Source organism: Mustela lutreola, chromosome 6 (genome assembly GCF_030435805.1).
Source record: "Mustela lutreola isolate mMusLut2 chromosome 6, mMusLut2.pri, whole genome shotgun sequence".
Lineage (NCBI taxonomy): Eukaryota > Metazoa > Chordata > Mammalia > Carnivora > Mustelidae > Mustela > Mustela lutreola.
Window position 1 is genome coordinate 89,439,561 of NC_081295.1, and position 23,592 is coordinate 89,463,152.

General features: G+C 50.7%; 1 protein-coding gene across 1 annotated transcript in view; it reads right to left on the reverse strand.

Moving 5' to 3' along the window:
• The window catches only part of C6H6orf132 (chromosome 6 C6orf132 homolog), a 34,325-nt gene that overhangs the window by 9,184 nt on the left and 1,549 nt on the right, over positions 1 to 23,592 (reverse strand). Inside the window, exon 2 of the mRNA XM_059177955.1 lies at positions 14,175 to 14,281. Within this exon, the coding sequence (XP_059033938.1) occupies positions 14,175 to 14,281 (107 nt within the window). The remainder of the gene's footprint in view (positions 1 to 14,174; positions 14,282 to 23,592) is intronic.

Consider the following 23,592-nt stretch of genomic DNA (forward strand, 5'->3'; position numbering starts at 1 on the left):
TCTCAGGGTTGTGGGATCAAGCCCTGTGTTGGACTCCAGGCTGGGCGTGGAGCCTGTTAGGATTCTCTTTCTTCCTCTCCTTCTGCCCTTCCCCCTTCACATAAATAAACAAACCCTCAAAGGCTGAATTTTATGTACAGGTGAGCTTGTTATTTGCAGTAGTTATTTGGTCTGTAAAGTTGCTTCGAACACTAAATTAGAAAATGTGGAATCAATGCCCCAAGGGAAACACAGGATTAGGTTCCTGCAAACTTTAGTCAAAGCATTTTCAACCCGTCAATACAGAATTTAGTTTCATGTGTGTTTCTGTTTAAAGACACCTTATTTAAAATATTCTTGACACATTGACATTGAACTATGGCCAACAGCACTGTAACTCAAGCCTGAACAAAGTTTATCTAACATTTGTATTTTTTCTGTAAGCACATCACAACCTTCTTACACTTAAGGATGTTAGCACATCAGCACTATATTTGGGGGCCATTTTAAACAGTGAAATCACCAACAAAAAGCAGAGAAGTACAGGGATGCCTGGGTGGCTCCGTGGGTTAAAGCCTCTGCCTTTGGCTCAGGTCATGATCCCAGGGTCCTGGCATCGAGCCCCATGTTGGGCTCTCTGCTCAGCAAGGAGCCTGGTTCCTCCTTCTCTTTGCCTGCCTCTCTGCCTACTTGTGATCTCTATTTATTTATCAAATAAATAAATAAAATCTTAAAAAAAAAAAAAGCAAAGAATTACAAAAACGCCAACGCACTACAGAGCAAAGGACACTTATTTATAGTATGAGACCCGAAGCAAGAAGGCAAAGGGTCCTGTTTGATCTCAGCTGGGACTGGGTACATCAGGTAACTCAGATTTTTCCTAGCTCTGCCTGTGTCCAAAGTGTCTGGAGGATTGCTTTGGGGGAGTTACAAATACATTTTAGTGAGTAGGTGAATTTGCAAATACAAAATCTGCAAATAATGAGAGTCGACTGTCTGCGAATGATATCTCCATTAAAACAAAACAAAAGTGGCTTGCTCCCCTGTGCAAGTCCATAAGTTAAAAGCCAAATGCTTTAGCCAGGCCTCCTGTTCGCTCTTGGTTTTCATTAGGTATTTACAGAGAAGTAAATGCATTAAAAGTGGCAAACTGGAATAGTTCTAGCACTGCAGATGCCCTTCTGATCTTAAGCCTCACAAACCATAATGTATTTACACAGCTGTCAGTTTGTACATACTATTTTGCATTCTATTTTTTTTTTCAAATACACATTTCCATACATCAACAAAGTACACACCTGTGTTTTGGAAGTGCTGTGGAGCATTTTATGGCAGCTCTCAAGGTCCTCGACACCACCCTGGCCTCATCTTTCCCAGCGAGCTTTTATTTCCCACTCAACATGACGGACCCATCCGGGATTCTACTTGACCATCCCCCTCTCCACTACCCTTCCAACCCACACACGGAGTTCATGCTCATCCCTGAGGCTGCGTGTTGGTCAGGTTGCACCCCTCTCCCCACCCTTTATTTCTAACAATAATACTCCTTGCTCTATGCTCTAAACACATGATCTCTGTCACGCTACTCTATGAAGAAGACGATATCCCCATTTACCAGATGAGGACACTGAGGCTCAGAAGTGTTTGTTGTCTACAGCCACACAACCAGTACTACCACACCCAGGTCTGTAGTGCTCGTGTTCCTCAGTATTTTGCTTCTCTGAAATCTCTCCTCCTTCAAGGATTAGCTGACCCCTCGAGGTGGATGGTAGAGTGAAGGGGCTAGGAGCACTGGCTTTGGAGCCAGACTACCTGGATTTGAATTCCAGAACTGCCACCTACTAGCTGTAGGGCTGTGCTGGTTGCTGAAGCTCTCTCTGTCTCAGTTTCCCTGCTTATGAGGTGGTGATATGAAATAGAATTTAGCTATTCTAGGGCAGTCGTGGGGTTAAATGACATAATACACAAAAAGCACTTCACTCCTAGCATGTGGTGAATGCCCGTTAAGGGGAGCCCAGTAAACATTATTAGCAGGAGCCCTCACTGACCTGATGCTTTTTTTTTTTTTTTTTTTTTGAAGATTTTATTTGTTCATTTGACAGAAAGAGAGCACAAGCAGGGGGAGCAGCAGGCAGAGGGAGAGGGAGAAGCAGGCTCTCACCGAGCAGGGAGCCCAATGTGGGGGCTCGATCCCAGGACCCTCGAATCATAACCTGAGCCGAAGGCAGCCACTTAACTGACTGAGCCATCCAGGCACCCCTGACCAGACGCTCTTCAGAGCAACCCATAGCAAAACCCCTCAAAGGAAGATTTTCGTTTGCTCAATCGATATTCCCCTAGTTCCTCCAGTGAGATGTGGTTGACCTTGGAGCCCAGGGAGTACGTCCTATATGAGCCTCCCAAAGCTGGACACACAGTAAGCCATGTTGTTACTCACTGATGGGCTGACGGTGCTTACTCTGGGCTTAATGGCCTCATGGCTTCATATAAAAGATGGGAAGTTTAAGAAAGGTGTTTTGAAAATATCCATGAGACTCTGGGTTACCAAGTGCAATCTTGGAATTATTCTTTGCCCGTTTGGGGGCAAGAAACCACTCATCTCATCCTCAAAGAATTCTGATGCTGGAATAGCCATGAGGCATCATCTTCCTCCTGCCTCTTAGTAATTTTTTCCTGCCTTTACTTGATTCACACAGCCAACACACACCTGTTCTTCACATCTCTCAAACCCAGCGATCTGGACCGGGGGAGGGACAGGGGCCAGCCAATCCGAGGAGTGTCTCCCAGGACATTCTGAGGCACACACACACCCCACTGACTGTCTAATAAACCTTCATCAATTATGTTCCCTCTTTTGATGAGGTGGATTTTGATGAGGTGGAGGCCAGACCATCAAAAGCTAGGGCTGAGACTTCTGTTTACTCTTTTGAACATAATTGGAAAATAAAAAGGCATGGGGACTCAGCATAAAATGTCTTGTATTCCATTTGTGCTCTGAATTTTGCCAGGGGCATGACCTTGGATGAGGCAGTGACATTAAACCATCACTTCCGTACCTACCGTGTGCTGGCACTAACAGCTTTACCTACATCATCTCAAATCTCTTAACAGAGCCAGGGTGCAAACCCAGGCCTCCCAACTCACCTTTTCTACCAATCACCCATTTTCTTCACTTATGAAATGGAGATAATATTCCCTACTTTGCATTATGAGGGTGAAATGAGATAATATTCCTAACCCAGGAAATCTGTGTTAGCTGAAGGCTTCTGTCTCCCCATCCTCTCTCCTACAAAGGTGAAAAAATTGTGAATGATCAAAGCTAAGCTGCCTGGAATCCTAGAAACTTCTTCTGGGTCACCCGTGGTGCTCCAGTACAATGAGGCATGGAAGAGGAAGATGGACAGATTTTATGCAGCAAAGGTCCTATTGCCCATCCCACCCTTTGATCTTCAAGAACTCTGGAAACACAGTAGACTGACTCCGCAGACCACAGGATGGAAGTCTGTTTCATGAGCGGTCTTGGAGCAACAGTGCAGAACAAGGTCAGGCTTCTCAGGTTCTCCCCAGAGACATGGGCGGGAGGAGTTCCAGGACACGCGGGAGGAGTTCCAGGACACGCCCATCACCTCGCTGTACTGCTTGAGATGATGGGGCTCTCTATTGTTCACCACCCTCGGGGCATGTCCCAAAGTCTAGCCTCATCTGTTCAGGAGCTCCCAGTATGGAAGTGAACTGACCTTGCATCCCCAAGACCCTGATGGCTCTCCCCTTTACCGCTCATGCCCACACAGTCCCAGAGTGCTCACTCAGCTGTCCCTTCCACGGCTGCCTTTGCCAAACTCATTTTCACCTTAGTCCTAGAAAAACAGACCCGGAAGGTGAGTTCCCTTCACTCGTCAGGGAGACCCAGGGAGCTGGCTGGGATGGGGCCGTGTTTTAGTGGGCAAATGCACCGGTGTAGACAGCATCCATCTCCACGAGTGCTGAATTCCTTGACCTGCCTCCTTGAGCCTCAAAGAATGGAGGTAAAGCCTACATGTGAGCCGTAACTGCAATGTGTGATCCTGAATTGGACCCTGGGATGTGTGCCATGAAGAACATTAGTAGGGCAATTGGCAACAACATAAATGTCCGTTAGATAAAAAGTATCATATCAATATTAAATTCTTGACTTTGGTAATTGTGCAGAAAATGTCTCTGTTCTTAGGTTACACACAGTGAAGTATTTAGGAGTAGAGGGACACAAGGGCTCAATGGTTCAGGAAGAAACAGTGTGTATATAGCAAGGGTGGAGGGAGCAAATAAAGCAAACGTGCTGAATGTGGGCGAAGGCTCTAGAGAGTTCTTTGGGCTATTCCCGCTATTCCCGTAACTTCTCTGCACACAGGGATTGACTGAAAGAAAAAGTTACTTAATGCCACTGAATTACACGTCTTAAAATGATTGCAATGGTTACTCTCATGGAATGTGTATCTTATAATTTAAACAAAATGAAAATAAAAGAGAAGACCGTGGAAAGAGAAGGAACTAAGAGAGCCTCAGAGCTTCTCCATCCGCTGGCGGTCAGCACCTCACACCATTTTTCTCCCACCGTCTCCAGAACTCCCAGTCTCCGCAGTGACAATGGCAGTTGCTGATTTATATCAGGTGTTCTTTCTGTGTTTTCTCTCTCTTAACTCATTTACTTTCCACAACAACCTGATGAGATTGGTGCTGTTATTGTTACCTGCCTTTTGCAGAAAAGGAAGGACACTGAGGCACAGAGAGGTTAGGGGACTTGCCCAAGGACCCACAACTAGTTATAGATCTCTGTCTTTCCAGGCACCTGGTCATCATCTGCACACCCAGCTTGTCACCTGATTCTGCCAGGCACTTCCTAGGTCCCTCTCTTCTCTCCATCCCCCCAGCTCACCCCTTCTTCAGTCCTCACTGTCTCTTACCCAGACGGACAGACAAGACTACCATCACTGTCTCCAGATACTTCCCTGGCCTCTGCCTCACTCTGTTCTTTACTATTTATTTATTTGACAGACACAGATCACAAGCAGGCAGAGAGGCAGACAGAGAGAGGAAGGTGGGGGAAGCAGGCTCCCCGCTGAGCAGAGAGCCTGATGCGGGGCTTGATCCCAGGATCCTGAGATTATGACCTGAGTTGAAGGAAAGGCTTAACCCAATGAGCCACCCAGGCACCCCTTCACTCTGTTCTTTAAACCAGATGCCAGGATGTTGTTTCTGAAATGCATCTCGAAGCTGGTCACTTCCCTGCTCAGAAACCTTCCACTAGTCCAGAAGATGAAACTAAAGCACTTTCACATGGCATTCAAGAACTTTCATAAGCTGTCCCCTCTGTGGTTCCTGCCATCTTCTCACCACCCTCTCCACAAACCCTGGGCTCCAACTAGTGGTTCTCATCTTTTTCCCACTCGAGTGTCCGTGGGGACCTGACTCACTCATGAGCAAGTGGGGTCCTTGCAGCAGGGATCCTCAGTAAGCCAGAGACACGATCTTCAAAGAGGCTATTTGGAGGTTCTGTGGGTGGGTGACTAGAAAATACAAATAAGCTGCCTCTCAGGGTTACTTGAGGACTTTCTATGTTGCTCCATGTCAAGTACTCCCGATGGTGCCTATAGCACATAGTAGGCACCTAATAAGTGGGAGCTGTGGTAATAATGCACACGGGGTGAGGACATACAGGGTAGAGACGTTAACGCTGGCTGGAGTTGCCAAGGAGGGCTTCGTGGACCAGGGGCATTTATTCTGGGGTTTAAAGGATAAGTAAGAGTTTTCCAGGCAAAGAAGAACATCCCAGGCAGAATTGGAGCAAGAGCAAGGCTGTGGACAGACACTCAAGGTGTTTCTAATCTCAAAAATCCCAAGATTCTATGGATAATCAAAAAGCAATCAACTAGAGTATTTTTATTCTTAGGGTATTCAATCAGACTATATAGTCTAGGGCTCCTGGCTGGCTCAGTCAGTAAAGCATGCAACTCTTGGTCTTGGGGTCATGAATTCAATGCCTGAGTTAGGGGTAGAGATTACTTTAAAAAAAAAAAAAAAAAAAAAAGGAGTTTCTAGCTCAACCTATAATCCTGAATTTATCTTTAATTTATTGGAATATTTCACTGATTTTGGATAGAAGAAACTTTAGATTTTAAAAAGTAAAAGGCAGTCACAATGATGAAAAGGTTAAAAAGGGCCCTAAGCGATTCGGTCACACCTCCCTCCTCCACCTCCTAAGAACCACTGTAGCTGCTTGGGATTCATTCCCCTGTCCTCTCAGGTCTCCACAGCCTTGCTCTTGCTCCGATTCTGCCTGGGATGTTCTTCTTTGCCTGGAAAACTCCTACTTATCCTTTAAACCCCAGAATAAATGCCTCTGGTCCACGAAGCCCTCCTTGGCAACTCCAGCCAGCGTTAACGTCTCTACCCTGTATGTCCTCACCCCGTGTGCATTATTACCACAGCTCCCACTTATTAGGTGCCTACTATGTGCTATAGGCACCATCGGGAGTACTTGACATGGAGCAACATAGAAAGTCCTCAAGTAACCCTGAGAGGCAGCTTATTTGTATTTTCTAGAAGAGGACTCTGAGGCATGGAAAGGCAAGGAACATTGCTCAAGGTCACACAGCTAGTAAGTGGCAACTTCGGGATCTGCCCTCATGTCTTTCCTCGAGCACAGACGGAACCGGTCTTAGGTCAGTGTAGTCTCTGCTACCCCAGCCCAGCCTCCTTGTGGGTCAGGTGACGGCTACTCATTTGGTCACGCTTGGCACAGAATGGACAAGGCCGCAAGTTTGTTAAGTGAATGAGGGGAAGAGAGAATACAGGAACAGGAGCAATGGGAAGGCTGCCTGTGTTCTGGAGCCAGCCCTATCACCAACCAAGCTGGAGCCAAGTCACTTGTCTCTCGGGGCCTCTCTGCCTCTTCTGTAACCATTTGCTAAGTAAAGGTCACTTCAACCACGGTGCTCTGTGAGTACCCGCCAGTAAGGTATTCTGCCAGTGACTCTGAGCCCCCTGTGCCTTCTGTGGTGGCCTGGGTGCTCCGGGCCAAGCCTCCATGACCGGGAGTGAAGACAGACGTCTGCCGTGGACTCCAGATGATTCTCTATCTCCAGAGAGGGGAAGAGACAAATGGGATAAAGGAGGAGTTCCTGAAGCTGTTTTCCCAGGAGCCACAGGGTGAGGCCAAGCGGGCGGGGCTGGGCTTGAGGTCATAGCTAGCTAGCCTCAGTCCCGGGACTCTGACAGTCCAGTCCTGGAGGAGCTGGGCGTCTGCCACCCGTCATCGCGCTGAGAAAATGACAGAGCCCCGGGCCCCGCGGCGCTGCCGACAGGAGCCCGCATGCGCCTCAGACTCAGCGGGGAGGATTGTGAGGCTCTTTGAGAATGGCAGCCCACAAGCACAGAGAGCCACACCGACCCGACCCGTGCGCGCAGAAACCAACCGAGAATAAGCAAAAGAACCTTCTGAGCACCCCCTCCACCCGAGGCCACGCCCCCGACCCGACCACGCCCCTCGACAGGCCACGCCTATCCCTGCTCCGCAGCCTCAGCCTGGCCTGCTTGGGCCCCGGAGCAGAGTCCAGCCCCTGCCCTGACGGGTGGGGCCCTCCACCTGAAACTGGGGCTCAGGCCCTCCCTGTCCCAACGCCTAGTGGCTAAGATCCTTGATCACACCTCACTCACCCTGTTCACACAGGGTGCAAGCCAGCTCCCCGCCTCAGTCAAGCAGCTTTTTACAAACCATAGCAGCCTGATATATAGGGAAGTTACTCAGCAACGATTAATTGTTGAGAAAGATGGGGGTGGAGGCAATTCCAGGAATATTTATATTTATTTTCTTCCTTATACGTGTCTCTAATTCTCAGTTCTTAACAATGAACGTCTGTGTCCTTCATAATTGGAAAAAAAAAAACCAATACAATAGTTATTATTATTTTTTTAAAATATGAACTTGGGGCACCTGGCTGGCTCAGTTGATAGAGCCTCAAACCCAACGTTGGGTCTACTTAAAAAATAGAAAACAAACAAACAAACAAAACAAAAGAAAACAATATAACATTAACTTTGGAGTCAAACCAGACTGGCAGTCTTAATTTAACTCTATCGTCTCAAAGGAATGAAATACAGTATGTGACACATGGTCAGTGCTCAAGTGTGCCCCTCTCTTGCCTTCTGAGTCAGTTTTCTCATTTGTAAAATGGGGATGATCTCACTGGCCTTAGGCTTGTTAGGACACCAGAGGTCACCACATACCTAAAGAGATCTTGCAGAGTTAGCACTCAAGAAAGGTCATTCACCCCCGCCCCTGGGCCTCCCTCAGGTCCTAACTCAGTGCAGTGGTTAGCAATGTCTCCAAGTCTCCAAGAAGTTGGAGACTCTGCTCCATGGCATGGCCTCTAGTTTGTTGTCTCTGGTTGAAGCTGAAAAGATAGACGCTTCCCAGGTCACTAAAAATCCCTGCCCTTTGACTACACACATTTCAGAGTTGAGGAGAAGGAGGAAAGGTGGAAAACCCTCACTATTTGAGGGGAGGTTATGTTCCTCTTAGAATTTTAGGGGGTCAGAGTCCCACCATGGTCTCAGGGGGACAGGACTCACTCCAGTGATGGCTCCAGCCCTACCCTCCTGGCCTCCTCATGCCTGGGACACACATGCCTGGGACATCCTCATGCCTGGGATTCCTCAAAGTCCAGCCAAACCCCAAGGGTGGGTCACCAGGGGTTGGGCCAACGGGCAACACATGGTTGACCTTGGGTGTGGGCCAACTCTGAGTCTTAGCCGCACATTGTGGAATGCAAGCCTCCTCACCAGATTGCTCTGGAGCTTGGCTGGGGCACCTCAGGATGGGGCGCAGAGCTGCAGGGGGTAAAGGAAATGACCCTCAAGCAGATTTAGAATTGGGGAGCAGAGGATGGAACCCTAGAGTAAAAGCCACAAGGAAACCCTTCCAAAGTCTCCATCTGGGTGAAGCCCAAGTAGGTGTTGCTTGGGTTTGAAGAGCAGTGTGAGGGGAGGGGGGGGGTGCTGGCCAGGAGCAGGAGGTAGAAGTTTAAGAAAGGAAACTGTGTGTTCTCCACAGAGCAGCTTCTCTAAAGTGGGGAGCCAGTGAGCATTTTATTAAACACCTTGATTTCTTCCTCCACCCTTTGTCACAGTTCAAACACTCTTGGAGGTCAGAGCAGAATCTTCACTAATGAGGCCATGTTCCTCCGAACCTACCTGCTATCTCAGACCGCTCTTGAACGCAGGGCCCCGCCCCTGCCTCTGTGTCCTGAGGGCCCTGCTCTGGTTCCCTACGGGGTGAAGAGTCTATGGGATCAAGGGGACATGCTCTTAGAGCCCATACCACCCCCATCTTGACCTTGCTCCAGGCACCAAGGCCCCTAGAATTGAAGCCCCTGCTTCAATGGTCCTGAGCCCATTTCTAGAGCTTCTTCCACAGTTAGTCCTCCTGAGTGCAGCCCAAGCTGGGGGTACGCATATCCCGGAGCCCATAGTGTGGTCAAGGGGGAGATGCATGTGGGTAGGATGAAGGTGTAGAGCTTCAGAGTGAGGCCCTCACGGTGAGGGAAAAAGCCAGTGCATAGAGCAGGCAGCGGGCTTCCATGCGGACTCCATCTTGTTTCGGGCCTCTGACACCCACCCCCACAGGAACACACAATGCTCCCTCACCCCGCAGCCCTTCCAGCCAATGTCAGCCACATGAATCAGTCAAAAACCAACAATGACTGCCCTGCTTGGTTCATCCTAAGAAGTTCAAACCCCAACCCCAAAGGGAGCGTGGAGTTTGAATTCAGAGATGAGCTAAGAGGGGGTCGAGCGGAAAGCATAAACCCAGCGGACTTTGAGTTTCCAGGCATGGAGGAATAGGGGGAGGGAACCAGAGCCCATGGAGCTTCCTGCCCCCAGTCCAGCCTGCCACCTCCCCAGGCAGAGCCAGGATTGCCTGACTCACAGGGTGGGGTGACCCAGGGAGCTCTCACCGCCTGGGGCACCCCTAGGGACCTGTCCGGCCAGTTTCCCTATATTTGCCACATTGGCATTTAACTGTTAATTCCTCACATGCGTCACCCTGGGTATGGTTTGATTCAGAGCAGGGGAGGGCAAGAGGGAGCCCCAGAGAGAAGGACAAGCTTCCTACTACTGGCTGTTTGATCAGCTCAGCTCTGGAAAGCTTGGGCAAGCTCTGGCTTGAGCCTTGGGCCTGGCCTCCCCTCAGGGGTAGCAGCAGTAAGTGGAGAGAAAGGATTCTTCCTCCACTCAGCCCAGGCCCTCAGTGGTGTGGACCGTTCTGGCCTGGGAGGAAACCCGGGCTCTGGTCCCGTCTCCGCCTCTACTGAGCTGGGTAACCTAGACCCTTCCCTCCCCAGGCCTGGTTTTTCTCATCCTAATGAGCACCAAGGTCCTCCCCAGTTCAGAAGTTTGGTGATTCTGATCCAGTTCCTCTTAGCTCTCGGAGCAGGAAGTAGGGGGGCTGGAAGGCAACCCGTGGCAGCTATGGAAAGATAGCTCAAGCAGTGAGTGATCTGGGTGTTGTGAGGGGCCTGGCTTCTTGTAGGGGCTTCCTGCCTCTCCATTAGGACTTATATAACACAGACAGTTACAGCTAGGGAGACCCAAAAGGACCATCTGGTGTAACCCCCCTGAATGGGTGGGGACCCAGGGGCCTGGGGAGAGGAAGGGCCGCCCTGCCAGCTCCCTGAGGGCCACTTGGGTCCCATCCCAGTCACAGGGGGGATGCAGAGGTTCTTTTCAGCCCTGGCCTTTGGCTGCCAGCTGCCTGAGAAAGTATCTCTTAGTTCTCTGTCCTTCTACCTCAGCTCTAGTGAGGAGGCTCCAGGAAGTGGTCAGAAGCATCTGCCCTTGCCTCGCGCTGCCTCCTGTCGCCCTCCCCACCTTGCATCCAGCCCTTTGAAGGCTGGAGTAAAAAGCTGACAGTGAGCGTGCCTGCAAAGCTCGAGGAAGAACATGGGCCTCACTGGGCCTGTCACCTGGTTTCTTGGGACACTACTGCCCAGCACCGCCCCTGCCCCAGGGAAGCATGGCCTAGGAGGTGGCTGAGTATGGTATGGGAAGGGAGGACAGGGAGGGGTGAGACCCGCCTGGCCAGGACAATGTCAGCCAGGGCTTGGGCACGGGCCCAGCTTCCCACCCACCCTAACTTGGCAGGCTGTGGGGGCGGGCTGTGCCCGAGTGTGTATCTATGCGTGAACCCACACCCACAGGGAGCTTCTGTCCTCCTGCTTCTCATTCTCCCAGCCTCCTGCCCCAGATGGAAGAAAGTAAAGACCTGGTCCAGAGCCTAAGGGAGAGGAGTCAGATTCCCCTCAACCCAGGTGACAAAGGATACTGAGGCGGCTGTGTATCTTATGACCTGAATCAGGAGCACAGGGATGTCCCCAGGATATGAACCGTCAGGCCGAGGGTTCCTGATCTAAAGGCCCATCATAGGTGGGCTTCTGGGGACCTGAGAGGGGCCTCTGCTGAAATTGTAAGCAAAACTGCATAGATATGGCTTATAGCCTCATCGGGGTCTCAAAGGGGTCTATGACCCCAAAGAGGCAAGAGGCCCTGGTATCCAGCAAGCCTCCGCCGTTGGACAGAGAGCTTCGGAGAGGCAGACGAGAGAGATGTAGGTGTTTGTGCAGGCTGGTGCTGGAAGAGAAGAGAAAAGCTTCTAGATTGTGCATGGAAGGGAGCATAGGAGGGCCTGAATAGAACTTGGACCCTGGAGCCTGGCTGTGGGGCTCCAAATCCCAGCTGGACCACTTAGGAGCAGTGTGACCTTAAGCAAGTTACTCTCCCATTCTGTGCTCCAATTCCTCCATCTGAGAATTAGTAACAGCACCTTCCTGACAAGGCGGCTCTGTGGACTCTGTTAACACACCGGAGACACCTGGAATGCTGCCCAACACAGAGTGAGTGCTCTGTCTGTGTGTGCCACGATCTCAGGGCCATGCCACTGGATGGGACCCTGCAAGCCGCAAGGTGGACTGCCTGGGGAGAAGCCCCCATCTCCTGACTGGCTTGGAGCCTGGCCTGGAGGACTGGCCCCCCCAAAGGCAGTCTTGGATCTCCAGGCCTGATCTGCCAGCCAAGCCCATTCCAGTGTCTCCACCACACCCACACCCCCTTCTGCCTAGTCTGCCTGTGCTCTGGGGAAGGGCTCCAACCAGAAGGGGTAAGGCAGGAAAGCTGGGACAGGCCCTAATTATGGCAGGGACCCAAGGGGGTGGGTGGGGCAGAACATATCCATTTCAGCCAATCTGAGCAAACACGGCTGCACGGCAGGGTGGCAGGAACTAACCCTACAGCGGCTGGAGCCACTCCAGGGGCAAGGGCCCTATCTGAAAGAGCAGAACAGGTGCGGGTGGGTCAACCCTGGGCCCACGCCACTATAATTCTGAGTGTGTGTCTTGGGGGTGGCTGAAGGGAGAGAATCTAATTCACCTTCAGCAATAGAAGATCTCGAAATTATTTCATGGCTGCAATGACCCCTGTAACACTTTTATACATCTCTGGAAATAAAGTTAGGGGCTGGCTCATTTGCTTCTTACCTTTTTGTTGGTGGCGTCGTACTTCCTATATTTGCCTATAATTTCCACAAGTTGCTTTTATTTATTTTTTTATTGTATTTATTGTATGTATGTATGTATGCATGTATTTTTTGAGAGAAAGTGTGTGTAATGGGAGAGGGGAGGGGCAGAGGGAGAGGGAAAGACAGAAAACCTTAAGCAGGCTTCACGCCCAGCATAGAGTCGGATGTGGGGCTCCATCTCAGGTCTCTGAGATCATGACCTGAGCCAAAATCTAGAGTCAGATGCTTAACTGACTGAGCCACCATGAGTTGCTTTTATAAGCAGAAAACAGGGTGAAGTTGTATTCCCAGAGGTCTGTGCGCTCAGCCCTCCACCTCCAGGCCTTGGGGAATGCAGCCAGAATAGAAGACTCCATGTCTCCCATCTAGAATCTCAGGGTCTTGGTGAGGTTGGACAAACCAAAAAAAAAAAAAAAAAATCAGGTGACAGAGAGGGAGGTGGTTGTGCCAAACAGCGCTAGTGACCAGAGGGCACAAATCCTCAAGGATGCCAATCATAATATTGTCCCAGCCAGGAACCAGACAGACAAGCCTGAACCTAGAATCTAGGCTCTAGACCTTGGTGAAGCAGTCCCGGAGCCACTGGCCACAGTGAATGTCACTCATCAGGGATGTATATGTAAGTACAGTACTTCAGATGTCAAAGACTTAGCATGAAAAATTCCCTTTCTGGAATTTCTAATCTGACTTTCTCACCTGAATGTCAAACAGCTCAGCAGTATTTTTTTTTAACATCAATTAATGTTGAAATAATAATTTTTCGAATATATTGAATTAAGTAATGTATTATTAAAATGAACCTTGACTATTTCTATGTACTTTCAATGTGGCTACTAGAAAATTTTAAATGACATATGAGGCTTGCATTGTATTTCTGTTGGATAGCACTGGTCCACACTGTCCCAGAAAACCCCAGAACGTGTCTCACAATCAACAGAACCTGTCAGAGAGCAGTGGATGTTGAGTTTGTGTCCCTTGCCAAAAAACAAAAGCCCAACCATGGCTCCAGAAGGGAGATTTTGGTTTCCTGCAGTTTCAGACCCACGAACAATCCTGTCCCAAATGCACTTCTCCCAGGGATCACGGCTATTTGTCCTTTGAGACAGCTCAGTTGTTACCCTCTTCCAGGAAGCCTTCCTGACCACCTCTGTGGCCAGATTGGCTGCCGGTGCTCTGAGTTATGTTCCAACAGTCTGTTTACTCACTCCTGTCCTTCCCTGAGAGCAGCAGTGTGGGCTCTGTCCTCTCTGTGTATCCGTGTCCAGTGCAAGGCCTGGCACAGAGCAGGCAGTGGTCAGTGCTTGCAGAACAGGGACAAGAATCTTGCTTCGCTAGAGGGACCCATCACTGCGTTGCCTTTGCATACAAGATCCCCAGAACCTCTCCTTGGGTTTCAACTTGGAGGAGCTGACACCCTTAGCCTCAGCCTTTCTGCCATGAGTCTTAGCCATGCTTCCTCCCAGAAGCCACCCTGGGTTGGCATCAGGAAGGAAGGGAATGAGCAGAAGCTGAGATGTCCACTAGGGCTAGGGCAGCAGGTGGCCCAACCAGAGCCGACCCCCAGACCGCAGTCCAGAACCGTACTTACTAGTGGAAGGAAGGTCAGGAGGGGCCGGACTCTTGGCCGAGCTTTCAGTGTGGCTGTTCCTGACTCACTCACAGAGTCAAACCGATTGTCTCCATAATAGATAGCACCTGGGGGAGACAAATGCAGGAGACCATGAGCTGGAGATCAAAGGCATGTGCGACAACTGAGTTAATCTACCCTGCAGTTCCGAGGGAGGAGAGCCAGGCCCTGTGGTTGGCCCATCTGACTCAGCTCCTCGGCTCTTACACAATAAGATCCTGTCAATGGGGTGGGTGCTCAGGGGGCCCACTGCAGTGGGGTTGGGAGCGACGCCAGGGGGCTGTTTCCTGGGGCCTCCTGCAGCGTTCCCAGCTTGCCCCAGCAGCATGTTCCTCCTGATTCCCGGACAGCTCCTGAGTCTACACTTCAACAAGTCGTCCTTCCTTTAGGGGCCCTGAGATTGTGACCAATGCCCCAGTTAAAGCTTATCTCTGAGCAAGGGAGGAACGCAAGGTGGCTTTTCTCTCAAGTGTTTGAATTTCTAATCTGGAACAAGCAGAGAAGATGAGGTCACCTGCTGCCCCCAGTGGCTCAGCCCCCACCTTCTGGACTCTTCTAACTCAAGATTTCCCTAGTCCCTGAAACCATCAATGTTTGTGAGCATGGCTCCCCTTCATTGTACCCTTGAGAGCAGAGCAGAAAGAGTGGGACAGTAGGGTCCATGTGACCTAGCACAAATCCCAGCCTGGCTACTTACTGGCAGTGTCATGTAACCTCTCTGGGCCTCAGTTTTCCTATCTGTACAATGGGAGTGATATTAGTGCTAACCTTATAGGACTGTTGTGAGGAGTTAGTGTGGCCCACACATAGTAAGAGCTCAGCAAATGTGGTCACTTCCCCTGTAGGAGGATGATACAAAGACTCTTCTCTTCCTCTAGTTACTGGGTCTGTATTCTGGGCTTGCTTGCTTGCTTTCTTGCTTTCAATATTTTATTTATTTATTGGAGATAGAGAGCACAAGCAGGAGGAGAGACAGAGGGAGAGGGAGAAGCAGGCCTTCCCCTGAGCAGGGGTCACTGTGGACTTCCTACTATGTTGGTCATAAGCAGGAAGGGTTTTCACCCCTTTAACAGGGCACGAGGGACTTTTGGTTCCTCTATAACCAAAGGGGAAAGAGAAGAAAAGTCAAAATCCCAAGGAACCAGAATCCTATAACTGGAACATTGAACAAATCATGATTACTTTTCCCATTGCACATGACTCCAGGAGCAAACTGCAAGAAAGCCAAAAGATTTATTCAAGAGAGACTGGGCTTGTAAGGGAAGTCCTGAGATCAGAACACATTCACCCCAAATTCCCACACTTACAGCCACACCCCCCCTCTCTATGTCAGAATCTAGGGTTTTGAATGTGACATAAAGGCTCTTGAGAACATCAAAGCAGCTGGACCCAGAGCCCTTTGTGTGCTGTCCCTCCAGGCAGAGAGTGACTGGAACGTTCAGGAATCTCCACCTCTGAAAAGGGGCCAAAAGGACGAGTTCTCTGTGTGTGCCACAGTCCCCAGTAACTCCAGTTCCCAGCAGGGCCCTGCCCAGCGCACTCCAGGAAGACATGGTTGCCCAGTCCCTACCAGGTGCCTCACCTGAGCCTGGAGATCAAGATGCCAGGGAGCGGGGGCGGGGGGGTGGGGGCGTGCAGGAAGCATAGGAGTGCAGATCTGGCCCAATCAGAAATCACAAAAGTGGAAGATAACAGGGAAATCCCAACAACGACGGCTCTTGCTAAGGCCCACTTGATTCTCTCTGGCTTCTAAGGGTTTGCACATTGACACCAGGATCTCCTGGGACGTTCCCCAGATAGTGGTGTGCGGACACCGAAGTCTAAATCCAACTTGCCTGATATGGCTGCTGGGCCCTTACGAGGACCGGGGTGGGGAGAGATAGCAAGAGAGGCAGGCTCCCAGGCTGACCTTTTCTCTAATCATCTCATCTCTGCATTAGTGCTGGGATCTATGGGGCCTCCTTTCTACAGGCAAATTGTCCTAACATCAATGGCTAGTGTTATCGTGTGCCTTTGGAAGGGAGCACCCTGGCAAGGGGATCACAGGGGCAGTAATAATATAGTAATGGGTAAAACTTACGGAGCACTTTTTTTTTTTAAGATTTTATTTATTATTTGACGGACAGAGATCACAAGTAGGCAGAGAGGTAGGCGGTGGGGGGGGAGCAGCCCCCCCCCCCCCCGCCACGATGAGCAGAGAGCCTGATGCGGGGCTCGATCCCAGGATCCTAGGATCATGATCCGAGCCGAAGGCAGAGGCTTTAACCCACTGAGCCACCCAGGCGCCCCTTACTGAGCACTTTCAATGGGCCGGGGACTGTTCTAGGCGACTTGCACATTATCTATTCACTTAATTTTTGAAACAGTTCCATTTTAAATTGGGACAATCATTACTGCAATTGGACAGTCATCATCCCCATTTTACAGACGAGGAAATGGGGACAGAGAGAGGTCTAAGAACTTGCCCGAAGCCTCTGAAGCCAGGATTTCTGCTGCAGGGCTGATCTCTGAACCATGACCTGTCCAGAGTAGGGAATCCTAATCCCGCTGTTTACAGGGTGGGGGGTTAGGGGTTAGGGGCGGGGTGGGGAGCTATTTGGGGGTAAGAGAGTCTTGGCTGGGGCCCTGGAGTAGCTCTGGGGAGGGGCGGGAGCGGAAGCTTGCCCAGGCCGGGGCAGAGCTCAATCTGACTTGCACGCAGGTGCTTGGGCTCTAACCACCTCACAGATTCCACAGTTCTAACTGCCTCATAGATCCCATGACTCAGCCCTGACTGGGAGGCACTGTCGTTTTGGTTTGTGGTCATTTTCAACGAGGGAACACTTTCTAAAAATACAGTCCATCTCTGGGAAAGCAATCAGAGGCGAGAGGCGGTGCTTGAGGCCCCGTGGCTCTTTCCCCACCAGGGCGCTTCTGTGAAATTCAGTTTGGCTCTCCAGGACTAAGAGACATGGCTGGGGTCAGGGCAGGGGGGAGTATGGTGACAGAGTCAGAGCGGTGTGAGGTGAGAAACGGTCCACTGGCTCCTGCTGGCTCTCAAGATGGCAGGGGCCACGAGCCAAGGAATGTGGGTGGCCCTTAGAAGCTGGAAAAACTGAGAAAACAGACTCTCCTCTACAGCCTCTGGGAAGGAACAGAATCTCATGGACATGTTAATTTTAGCCCTGTGAGCTCAGTGTCAGACTTCTGACCGACAGAACTTCAGATAATAAATGTATGTCGTTTGAAGAAAGAAAAACAAAACAAAAAAGACGCGTGGCTAGAACCTGCCAGACTTTCCCTGGGCCCCTCGTGCCTGGGCTCAGTTTCTGACTGAAGCACACCATCAGGTGAGGCAAGAGGGGCCACCACCATGAGCTGGGTCCTCCACGAGTTCAAGGTCAGGGCTGAGGCTTTCTAACCCTCAAGATCAAGGTCCAAACTAAACAGAGACAATAGAGTCCAACTTGGGGCTTTTCCCATGGAAGTAAATGAACTGGGTTCCAGTCACAGTCTCAGGGGTGCTGGAATGGAGCTTCCTAAGAAGCAGTCCCCTCCTCACCCAAAGAGGTAAAGGAGGGCCAGGCCAGATCTTGAGGAGGGAAAGGGAGTGACAAAGAGGAATCTGAACTTCTCACCCTCTGAGGACACGGTGAAGCTGCTCAATAAAAAAAGATCCCAGTCTACTGTCTTGCCCACCCTGAAACCTGGAAACTCCCTCTGCATCTGTCTTTTTACTCGGCACCTTGCCCACCGGAAGAGTCCTTGGGGGATCTCGAGCTTGCAACATGGCCCAGAGGGACACCAGGAGCATCCCAGCAGGATTCAGGAGGCAGGGAAGTGGAGAGAGCCACCAGGGACCTAGAAGCTTCTAGAGAAAGGGGGCATCTTCGGGAAACCCTGGGGCCATTCCAGCAGCCAGGTAGACTTAGGAGGCACCAGGGGCAGGGCCTGAGCAGAGCCGAAGCCCCAGGTGGACCACAGCCCTGTCAAGGCACAAACAAGTATCTCTGCCTGGCAAACTCATCTCAAACGAGCGCAGTGATAAGAGAGGAGAAAGTTCAGAGCTGCCTCCCCATACCCAGACCCGATCTTTAAAACAATCCCAGCTTCCCCTGCAAATGAAATCTTCTTCCTGACAGGCCTGTGCCCAGGATCCCTTTGCATTTGGTTACATTTCTCTCTCACAGATGGACGGGAAACAAAGGCCGCTTTTCATTTATGTTTCCTCAAAGATCTCAGTTCATGTAAATCCTATCTCCTATCCAGAAACCCGGTTCAAAAATAACTCTTGGTGGCCCCACGTGTTTCAGCAGGAAGACATCCCCTCAGACCTCAGGCCCCACCTCCCCAGCTGGGTGGCGGGGTGGGGGGTGGGGCGCGGCAAGTGGTGCAGGGACCCGGGCTGTGGGTTTAGGAATCAGCAGAGCCTGGTTCCAGTCCTGGCTCCATCACTTACTCACTGTAGGGCCTTGGGCATGTTTCTAGGTCTCTGGGAGGCTAGCCCTCATCTTTGTAACTGTAGGTGATGATCCCAACTTGGGGGGTGGGCTGGGTGAGGCTGAGTGAGAGACACAGTATGCAACAGCTGAGCACAGTGCCTAGCAGATAATTTCTGCTCAGTAACCATCATCATCGCCACCGCCCTCATCATTGCGCTCCCTCTGTCCCCCCTTAGCTTGCTTGGGCAAGGGTTTGGCTATGAGCTCGAAACACAGCAAATTAAGGGTAAATAGCTATGCCCCTGCGTGTGAGCCATGGGGAGGCGGGTAGCCCTTTGCTCTCATGTCGGGGAGAACTCTGAATGCGGACATTTGGGGCTGCTCTTGGCAGATGGGAAGACAGAGGTGCCGCGTGGGTGGGGCAGGCTCAAGGTCACAGAGCAGCCCCTGTGCCAGGACCCAAACAGTGTGCCTGACTTGCAATGCTGGGCTCTGGGCACAAATGATGAGTGCCTTACATATGGCACACGGCTTGCTGCCTCTCCCCAAATTGGTTCTCTTGGTGTATGTGTGTGTGTGTGTATGTGTGTGTGTGTATAAGTGTAGTGGGGTGGGTGGGTGGGTGGCCTGCTCTGGGGAAGCTGAGGGCTGGGCCCAGCTGCTGCCTCCCTCCCAGCCTTCCCTTCCTCCCCTTCTTGCCAAAAGGAGCAGCATCTCACTGGGTCTTTGGCATTTCTTTTCTCTGAGAGTTCTGGGTCGAAACTCCTTGCCCAGCCACAAAGCAGCCACAGATCTCCTTGGAGGCTGAGGCTTGGGACTGTCCTTTAGCTCTTTCCCCAAATCCTAGACAGGTCTGAACTAGAGAGAAAATTAATAATAAAAATGCAAATGTCTAACATCTATTAAGCAAGTATTACGAGCTTGGAGTGATTTGAAGTGCTCTGTGCATTCTCATTCACAAACCTTGGGAGAGGCCCTCTCATTATGCCCATTTTGCAGATTAAGAAACTGAGGCGCAGAGAGGTTAGGTCCCTGCCCGAGGGCCCACAGCTGGTGAATGAAAGGGGCCAGGATTCAAGCCCAGGCAACCTGACTCTAGGACCCTCTGACCACAACCAGAACAGTGGGGAAATAATGAAGAGGTCTGGCTCCTCTTCCCTCTATCTCCTGTTTTCCCAGACACTCAGAATGGGGTGCCACCTAGAGGAAACAAATGGACCTAGGAATCAGCTCTGGGGTCACGGTGGCTCCTCAGTGTGTTGCCTGAGGATTTGGGGGCACTTTCTCGGGCTTTGTTTCCCCACTTATCCTATGGGGTCCATTACTCCTATGTTGCAGGAAGCCTCCCACAATCAGAGGGAAAGGAGCTGGCAAGGACATGAGGAGGGCTGGGGGGATGATATGTGGCCCCAAATTGCCGGAAGCCCCCAAATGGCCCCAAGTGCACTGGCCCCAGGGTCTAATCCCAGGGGCTTTGGAGGGGTGAGGCTGTAGCTGAGGGAGTTTGTTGCCTTGACACAGAATAAGCCAGAACCCCCAAATCGACACCCCATCTCTACCCCACAGAGATGAAGCATCCAGTCCTTGGTCACTAAGGAGCCCCAGCCTTTCAGGGAAGCAGCAGAGGGGCCCCACAAAGGTAACACACAAATGACATTAATGAGGCCCTTCCTTGCTAATTAACAGGTCCACATGACAGAAACCTGAAAAGGCCAGTCTGTCCCAGCAAGCCCCAGCAGGTCTGACCCAGGCACCAGAGAGAGGCCTTTGTCCAAGGGCAGAGAGGACGCAGCAGGTTGAGCTGGGCCTGAGCAGGAAGCCACAGGTAGAGTCGGAAGGGGGTGGGAGGTGGGGTGGGGGATGGAGTCGGTGGGGACAGAGCGCTGGGGCCTTGGGGGCGGGACCTGGCCCTCTGCTTTCTAGTTAGGATGCACTGCTCAGAGTACAGACTCACCCAAGGACTTCACCTGGGGACCCGCTGGAAATGAAGTCTCCCCCCATTCCGAACGGACTGTGTCAGAATCTGATTTTAACAAGGCCCCAGGCGACTGGATGCAAGGCAGCATTTGAGCTGCCCTGAGCTGAAATGACTGAGTCTTTTCACCTACCCAAGCCTTTCGACTCTGTTAACATATGGAGTTTTTTTTTTTTTTTTTTTTTTAAGATTGTATTTATTTGACAGAGAGAGACACAGCGAGAGAGGGAACAGAAGCAGGGGGAGTGGGAGAGGGGAAACAGGTTTCCCTCCAAGCAGGAAGCCCAATGTGGGGCTCGATCCCAGAACCCTGGAATCATGACCTGAGTTGAAGGCAGATGCTTAGCCGACTGAGCCACCCAGGAGCCCCTAACATATGTAGTTTTTAGCATGGTGCCTGGGTCAGTAAATAACTGATAATAATAATAATGATGATATTATTACTGCTACTCATGTGTCTGCTGGAGAGAAGGGGTACCCTGGAGCTGGTCTGCTGTGGTCTAGAGAGACCCTGGCCTTCTGGAGTAGAACCACAGGGACGAAAGGAGCTTGGGTAATGGGTGAGTATGTGTGCACTGACCTGCCAGCTAACCGCAGTGAACCTCCAGGGGACAGGAGGAAACAGCAGTCTCCTTCACACCCCTGCAAGGCCCAGGCAGCTCTCAGGAGGCCGGGGACATCCTGGCCCAGGCAGTGACTAGGCGCTCAGCTCCAGGGATTCACAACTTCCTACCTTTCAGTCTGGCCTGAGACAAAAGGTCACGGACCCCCAGGAGCAGGGACGCCAGAACCACTAGCCAACTCTAGGGATCATTGGGGTTCTCTGGCCAGGAGCTGGCTTCAGTCCCTGCACATTTATTTAGACCTGCAGAAAGTCCTAGCCCAGTGATTCTGAGTGGGACCCCAGGAATCTGCATCTGTAATAAGTGTCCTATGTGGTTGTGACATAAGCAATTTACATTTGGAGGAACAAGGCAAGAAAGAGAGGATGACCCATTGCTGGGATGGGGTGAGATGGTGGGGAATAAAGAAGGTGGGTTAATTCATCCAAGAAGTAAGGGAGGAGTCCCGAAGGATAGACAGCCTTGTTTCTGGCTGCCGCAGCCCGTCCCTGATCACAGAATTTGCAAAGATCCACATCTCTGCCTTCTCAAGCATTTCGAAAACAATCCTGTGGCCTTTTAAGACCCCTCTGTGGGCTGGTGGATGGGGAGCAGGAGGCTTCATTAGGATTACATCTGCATTAAGTGAAGCTCTCCCAATAGTTATTAGAATATATGTCAAGGGAATTGTTTAAAGAAAAGCAGCTGTCACCGCTTTCACATGACTGTTTGCATTTTACCCACTGCACCCAGCCTACCCTTATGCAAACAGATTTTTTACATACTATAGCCACAGAGCAGAGAGTTACCTTCCACACCTTCCCTTCCACACCTCTGGATTGATATCCCCCTTCCATTCCTCCACACCACCCCCACCCTGTTCTCTAGGGCCCAATACCACCAGCATCTCAGAGAATGCTGCAGATTCAGGGATCCTATAGAATGCTAATCTCAGCCCCTTTAAGGCCTTAAGATGGCCTCAGTTTCCTCTGGTCTACAGCATTGTTAGGAAGAGATGCTGAAGCTGGCAAGGGCAGGAAGCGCAGAGTTGAAATGACCCGAACATAATAAATCATACAGTAGTCAACCTATTTTTTCTGTGAAGGCCCAGCTAGTAAATATCCTGGGCTTTGTGAGCCATACCGTCTCTGCTGAGGCTACGCAACAATGCCACTGCATCATGAAAGCAGCCACAGACAACATGTAAATCATGGGCATGACTGGCTGTTTTAATAAAACTTTATTCATGAAAACAAGCCAGGGGCCAGATTTGAGCCAGGTCTATAATTTGCCAATTCTTACTTTTAGGGCTTTTCTTTTAAAGAGTCTTCAAACCACTGCCATGTACAAACCTCAAGCAGCCATTCTCCAGACCACCTAGAAACCATCCCCATTTCATAGAAGAAAAAAACCAAGGCCCAGGGAGTGGCTAGCCTTCACTTTATAGACAGAGACAGGTCTGGTATCTTCATCCCATCACAGAATCTCCAACACTGGTCCCTCCTCTCCCAACTCCTAGCACATGTCCTGGGCTACACCCACTGGCACCCTGGGGAACACCCCGGAAACACTGGGGGGAACATCCCACTGGGTGCATGTTGTTTTCCACCCCTCCATGCGCAGGGTGCGACCAGGCTGAGTCAGCTGAGTCAGCTAGAGGCCCAGCCCTGCCCTGGGAATGGGAGGAACTGCCCCCTGGGCTTCAGCCTTGCCCAGGCTGGTGAAGGCTGCAGCTGGCCGAAGGTGACAGGGAACAATGCCTCCACTTCACTCACCAGAGGGACTGATCCCTACCAGCAGCCTGATTAGTGCAGCCAAAAATACAGAGAAGGGTCTAAGATATTTCTGAGGTCTCCCCTTAGGAAAGCAGTGTGTGTGTGTGTGTGTGTGTGTGTGTGTGTGTGTTGTGGGAGGGGTGTGTTCTCAGGCAGGTGTCCCTCAAGTCAAATTCACCTTTGAATCACCTCTTCTTAAGTTAATTCAGCAAGCTGGCTAAGAATGTTGTCTCTGGGGCCTGGCTTTGGGGTTCAAATATCAGCTCTGCCTCATGAAGGAAGTTTTGGGGTAACTGAAGGGTTCTCAAACCGAATTGTGGTGACGGTTGCACAAGTCAGTAAGCCTAACAATCATTGAATTGTATACTTAAGAAAATCCGGACATGGTCATGTAAAGCTGTGTGATTTGGGGCATGTTACTTAACCTCCCTGTGCCTCAGTCTCCCCATCTGACAAATGGGAATTATAGGACTTGCATCACTGACTACATGGAGATTGCTAGATGAGGAGGGTCCAACCAGTAGACAACATACAGACTTTAGAATGGTATCTTGCATTCAGACTTTAGAATGTAACCCTAGCAAAGGGTCAGTAAGTGTTTGCTAC